At 40.3% G+C, this 6,921-nt stretch overlaps 1 protein-coding gene across 1 annotated transcript in view; it reads right to left on the reverse strand.

Annotated features, from left to right (window-relative positions):
• Positions 1-6,921, reverse strand: part of COPG2 (coatomer protein complex, subunit gamma 2) — a 179,305-nt gene that overhangs the window by 50,503 nt on the left and 121,881 nt on the right. The window contains exons 18-19 of the mRNA XM_011939614.1: positions 6,438-6,577; positions 5,706-5,877 (exon numbers count right to left, since the gene is read on the reverse strand). Coding sequence (XP_011795004.1) covers positions 5,706-5,877; positions 6,438-6,577 — 312 coding nt within the window. The remainder of the gene's footprint in view (positions 1-5,705; positions 5,878-6,437; positions 6,578-6,921) is intronic.

Genomic DNA, 6,921 nt, shown 5'->3' on the forward strand with positions numbered 1-6,921 from the left:
GAGGAGCAGGGTCTCAGGCAGGACAGGAGAGTCGGGTTGAAACTGGGTGTGTTTGTACCAGGGGGATGAGGATGGGCAGAGAGTGAGACATGAATGAGTGACAAAGACAAAACTGCTGTGGTGACAGGAAGAAGGTAGGAGATTCAGAGGCAGAGGCTCCCCAGAGTGTTTTTACACAATGTGAAAGAAAGAACGTGAAAGGAATCAGGAAGGCTTGGGGAGTCAGGGTTGTGGGGCCCTGGAAAGGACTCAGAGCCTGGGCCACTGGAACGTGAGCATGGACAGCAGAGCAGGTGGATTCAGTACAGGATGTGTGACACAGAGAGGACTGTGTCTGGTGGAGCAGTGTGTGTGGGGCCAGGTCAAGAAGGGAGGACACACCTGAGAACATGAATTAGGCCAGTGGCAGAATCACAGGTGGTGCTGAGAGAACGCAGGAGGGTGCAGGTGGGACAGTGCCGTGCTTTGCAGTAGAGGAGGAAAGCAGGAGAAACGACCAGCCTGGGCCCAGGAGCTGGGAGCTGCGAGAGCAGAGGGTGAGTTTGCAGCATATGGGAGAGCAGGACAGAGGAGAGGTGTTCCCCAATGGGCAAGAAGAATGAGTTGGAGCAGGTTATGGAGCCCAGCAGCTTAGAGAGGTGAGCTTGTTGAGAGGATCAGGGCATGGGTTGCAGCAAGGGAGGCATGCCAAGAGCAAGATTGTGGGTGTGAACGTAGAGAATCCTTCTTTTTGCCCAAAAGGGGCAAAGTGTTTGACGCAGGTCATGGAGGAGAAAGCATGGTGTGGGTAAGCCAAGGGAGGAATGAAGGAGAGGTGTGATGAGGGGAGATAACCTTATGAATTTTTGCCGGGCTTAGTGTCAGTAAAAGGGCTGACATGGAATAGGGGAAGGTGGAATGCAGAGTTCCCAAAGTGGCGGCACTGGCAAATCTCAGGGGCAAGTCAGTGGTACGTTCGGTATCATGGCTGAGTGTAAGAAAATTTTAGGGAATATAAGTTAAATCCTAGACGACAAGCAAGTGGGGTAACAACACTTCACCTGTCATGGTAATTACTTCACAGAATGGGAAAATAGAAAAAGAAGAAACTTTGTAGAGGGTGATGGTAAAGCAACCCCAACTGATATGGAAGGCAGTGATAGCAATCACTAAGGTCAGGATTTTGAAAGCAAACAATTAACAATGTAAAATTTGCAAGTGTGGGGGTTGGACATAGGTTACTATGTGTTTAATGTGGTCTCCAACAAAATCAGCAGAGCCAAAATGAGAAGGAAGTATTACTCTGTTTAACAAGACTGAAATTAAGGGGACAGTATACAGTTTAAATCACTTTGAGATTTAGGAATGTCAAGAGTTGGTACGGTGGGTATTGTTGCTCCTTGATCCAAAGTATGGAATAATGGCAAAGAGGAAAAGCATATAGAAAGAATTTGTTATTAGGGAATTTGGTGGCTACCTTAAAGCTCCTTGAGTGAAACACGTGATGAATGCTAGAGTCAGGAGAATAAACGGTCCGATGTAGAGATAGGTTTATGAAGTGGAGTCTGAAGGATGAGCTCATCAGCAATCCTCAGAACTCAGTTCTACTAGTCAAGGATGCAGGTAAGTATGTTGGACACCAAGAGAACAGGAAGGAAATGTTTTGAACACTGGAGGTGGGTCACGGAGGAAGCTTATACATATTCACATTGTGAATCAATTTCAAGGACAGATGAACAAAGATTGGGCGGTACCAATAGAACAGGGTTTTGTTTTGTTTTTCCCCTAAGGCAAAAGGCAGAAATGAGTGGGTATGCCATGATTAAATTGCATTCTGTAGAGACAGGATCATTTAAGTCAAGTCAGCAATAAAAATTAGAGACATTGAGGATGATGGGGTAGAAAAGGGATATCAAATAGGATAGGAAGATGGCTTGAAAGGAAATTAGGGCAATTTCAGTGAGTTTGACGAATGGCAGACTGGGTACAAGACAAATGAGTTGGTAAATAAGGAGATCTCAGACTGAGAATCCTGGCAGATCTTTCAATGGGTTAGACTGTAGGAATATTGATTTTAAAGCCAGGCTGAAACAAATTCTAGTGATAAAGGAAGGGGAAAGGGTGGCTGAATCATAATGTTCTACCAATCCTGCTTTTTTTTAGTATTTGAGTTACAATTCAGATTAAATGCTTAGCTTAGAAGAATGCAGTTTCACTGAGCCTCATTAATATGGATCCCAGTGGGTGAGAGGAAGTGTTAAAAGTAAAAAACTGTGAGGCAAATCTTACTCAACTGAAGTTGTGTTTTTAGTACAGAATGCCAAGTTAGTATGGTTAATACTGAACAAAAAATAATGGAAGGGTGACTACAGATTCAGAGAAGACCTCGGGGTCCATCAGATTATATGGTAGCTTAAGATGGCACTTTAAGGAAGTGTAGGCAGAAAGTCGAGAAATTAAAATAATTATGAATCATTATATGGCAGGCAATATTTCCAATGAAAATCAGAGAAAATAAACTCACGTACATGTACTGTTACAGCTGATCTTAGAATAAGTATTTTCTATTAAAGACTGTTTTAAAATAAGTTATTAATATTTGTTGAAATGTTCCAGATAACAAGAAATATGATACAATAAAACCTGATAAATAAAAGCAATATAAAGATTAGAATGGTTCTGAATAGGCAGTGGAATAAAAAGTTAAGTTGGTAGTGGCATTAAAAAGGTCCAAAATGGGGAACAACTGGTAGAATGTTGTGTATATAATATATATTGTTATGGGTGCAATAAATATTCAGGGGAAACAGAGCTGCTGAAAGAGAATGAATGCTTAGAAGGAATGTTGCCTTAAAGGGTTTTCTAAAACTTTTTAGGTAAAGGACAAAGTCTTGGAGGAAGAAAGATAATAAGTAGGACTAATTACATAGAGACTTAGGAGGTGTTATGGTAATATATTGATGTTGGGTTAAAGCAAATTTTTTCAGATAGGGTAGATTTTTATACATTTACAAAGTAAAGGGGAGTAGAAAAGATTAAAGATAGATCAAAGAAAGGATAATTGATGGAACAACTTTCTGGAAGAGATTAGAGGATATGTGTCTTTTGAACTCTAGAAGACTTGATTTTTAGAGAGGATAAAGGAAGAAAGTGGATAATTCTAGAATTAAACACTAAAAGGTTCTATGTGTCTGGCACCATGTGAAGCAATTTACCTATTATTTCATTTCATTTTATCCTATAACAGTTCTAAGAGATCAAATAATTTGTCCAAGATCACACAGTCAGTATGTAGCAGGCCCAGAATTCAAATCCTCATTTGTCTATCAAACCCCTATTTCTTCCTATTATGCTATACTGTTTTCAAGTTGAAGGAAATCAAACCAAGAATTTCTGTTTTTTCACTGTGATTATAAGGAAAAATATTATTTTTCTGAAATGAGACATATTGATGTTTAAGACCTTGAGGTGATAGGTAAAATTTGGAATATCTGTGATGGGAAAATGCAAAAAGGAAGGAATGGGTAGAAGATACCTATTACCATCTATGCCCTGGTATTTCACTTCTTTCATTGCATAGCATAGACTTTAGATTGGCCATGGATTAAAAATTTGAGAATTCTGACAAAAACTAAATAGAAAGGAGTTTGTTTTTAAGTAGGTATATGATGGGTCAAATATAAACTTACTACTAACGAAACTTTAAATAATTCCCTAAATGCCAAACTTTTATAAACAAAAATCAAACAAACCATCAAGCAAAAGAGTCCACAGCCAGCAGACCAAATGTTGAAATCTCTGGGCTAATTTGTAAGATCTGTGTTTTAAAAATCCTTAGTGAACAGGGGCAAGAAAACCTCTCCTCTTTTTCTCTCTTGGTGGAAATGTTTTCTGTTGTTGTTGGTTTTTTCCTATGCTATATGTAATTTCTATATTGCTGTTTTGTGTATTTTGGTATTATAAAATTGTACTTCTTAGATTCTGTTAAGACTACTTCCTGGGGTGTGAGCCACCTGAGTTATTAGTTAGCAAAATGAACCTGGGGAAGTGGGAAGAGCTAGTATTCTCAATTGGCAAGGGACTGATTCTTCAATGGGTTCAGCATTTCACTTCCCTCTGAAAGTAAGTGGCAAAGTAATAGCATCCCTTCAAAAACAGGACGTTGGTGAGAGGTAGAATAGTGAGAGGTAGAATAGCGGGAGGAATTTTGAAACACGGAAAGATGGCTACTGGAAAAGAACTGATGAAGTGCAGAGTCTCTCCAGACAATGGTAGAAGCCACAGCACTACATTAAGATTGGGCTCAAATACTAGTTTAGAAAAGGGTAAATAAAACTAGGTTACTTAAGAGTAGAGCCAGCTTAATTACTGGCTAGTGGACATATTTCAGACAAATCTAACTGGAGAGAAAAACAGACCAGGAGAGAAAGTGAAGTTATAAGGAGATGGAACTAGAGAAACCTCACAAAGGGATAAAGGAGGTAATTAAAGGTTAAAGCCAGATAACCTCGAGCTCAAAGGAGAAATACTGGAGGCCAGATAGGAAAGTGCCTTCCTACTCAGGGGGTTATGGATCCAGGGTGGCTAGAGGATAGAAGTAGAGTTCCACCCAGGGCCAGAGGGAACAACCTGGGATTCAGACACAGCAGTGGTGCCAACTTGAATCTACCTCGTGCTAGAGTCTGAGTAGCCTGGTCTATCACCCAACACAGATAAGACTGGACAGAGGCTCCCAGGAACCAACATGTAAGAAGGGAGTTTGGAGAGGGGCTAAAAGAAAGCAGGTTAAGCCCCAAATGTAACTGAATGATGACCAGGGATAACTATTTACTAGTGCTTTTATGATTTCTTGTAACTCTGTAACTTCCCCAGTATTTGTTAATTTTTTAACTTCCGTTTTTCCTGTACTTACAAGCAGTAAAAGCTGTTCAAAACATAAATGTGATGTGTGTGCTTATTTCTGTGAAAACCGGGTAACAGTTATGAATATTGTGCAATGAATATGAGAAGAAATCAAGGAGGAAAATGGCGGTGGGGGGAATCAAGTAGAACAAATACTGACATTCACAAGAGATAGGTCATGAGACCTTCCCAAGTCTCCAAATAATACTACTATTGACACTAGCTGGCTGCCTTTTAGGGACTGTTTTTCCCCCTGCAAAGACTGCATATGGGTCAAGCTGGGAATTAGAAGCCCTTCTTAATGTGGACACACATGGTTGGCTAAGCCACTCACTAGGCTGAGACATGCTCTCAGACACCAGCCTTATGCTACAGGACCTTTGAAAATGATGTATTTTAAAATGCCAACCATCTACTACACAACCAAGTTCAATCTAACTAGATAGAAACTTCGAGGAGAAGTGGGTCAAGACTCTTCATAGGAGACATCAGGTATATGAACTGCCACAAGTGGTCACATTATTCCAACAGAAAGCTTGAGTTCCTTTTTGTGCTATACACACTCAGTTTGTCTTTTAAGATTAAGTGTTTAGCAAATTTTACTCAGAGATTTAGTTTTAAAATTATTTCTGCAGCAGTAACCAATTTTATAAATATATATATTCACACACACACACAAACACATACACACACACACTCATTATCATTACATTAAATTCTAGAAAAGCATCACATTCTTAAACTGAGCATTTGAAGAACTGAAGAGCTCTCCAGGTAATGCATTCTGAATCACGTAAGTATCTCCCCCTTCTAAGGGTTAGTACCTGCCGTAGGGTCATCATCAGGCAAACGAACAAGAGTGTAACATATTCCTGGTTGGTTATAAGGAAGGCTGGGGGCTGGGATACAACACAGTACTTCATAGGAATCTGATGGCTCCATCTGCACTGTCACTTTTTCCAGCAGCTGGTCATTGAGAGTGTTAGTGCAGTCAAACTGAAAAGTCAGTAAACGGAAAAGTTGTGAAGGATAACAAGTTATTCTTCCCACTCATAACCCACTACTCAGCTCTGGAACCCACTATACCTTCTATCTCTAAAGAGCAGGGTAGGTCTCCTCCTAAGATTCTTCTTTTGGCAACAGGGAGAGCCTTATTGTTGAGGTCTTTTGTTTATATTATTCATCAGGTTTTTCTCTTTCCTGAGACTGCTATACCAAACAAGATGGCAGAAATCTGATGGCTGTCAAATCTAAGTTCTTAGAATTAGCCCACTTAATCTACCCTGATGTTTTAAATGATGATTTAAAAAAATTGGTTATACTTTATGTTGTCCAACTTATTCACACATTTCAGTTTTATGTCCTTTAGATTTTAACCATCAAAAGTTGCCCATCACATGAAGGGATCTCTATAGCTCTGGTGTTAAGAAAGAAAACCAGAAATTCTGCCAAATTAATTATCTATAAAAGAAACTAGAATTATAGGTAAAGGATATTTGTCTCAAAGCATACCAGTTTACACTAAATCCCTACGGGAGTCAAGGGCATTATCTTACCTGGAACACAATGTGATTGGTAAACATGTGCTTGATACATCGAACAAAATATTCTGTCTCTGCTTCTGTAAGTTGAACAGGCTCAGAAGACTTGAACAAGGGTCCTATATTCAGAAACTCAGGAATGGCAGCCAATTGTTCTATCAAGAAAAAAGAACGCAGGCTATGAAGAAGACAGGGAAAGACTTTACTCTGGATGCTTAAAAAATGCTTTAGTTGGCCTGGTGCGTTGGCTCACGCCTGTAATCCCAGCACTTTGGGAGGCCAAGGCATGTGGATCATGAGGTCAGGAGATTGAGACCATCCTGGCTAACATGGTGAAACCTGCCTCTACTAAAAATACAAAAAAATTAGCTGGGTGTGGTGACGGGCGCCTGTAGTCCTAGCTACTCAGGAGGCTGAGGCAGGAGAACGGCGTGAACCCGGGAGGCAGAGCTTGCAGTGAGCCGAGATCGCGCCACTGCACTCCAGCCTGGGCGACAGA

This window comes from Colobus angolensis, unplaced genomic scaffold (genome assembly GCF_000951035.1).
Source record: "Colobus angolensis palliatus isolate OR3802 unplaced genomic scaffold, Cang.pa_1.0 Scaffold182, whole genome shotgun sequence".
NCBI lineage: Eukaryota > Metazoa > Chordata > Mammalia > Primates > Cercopithecidae > Colobus > Colobus angolensis.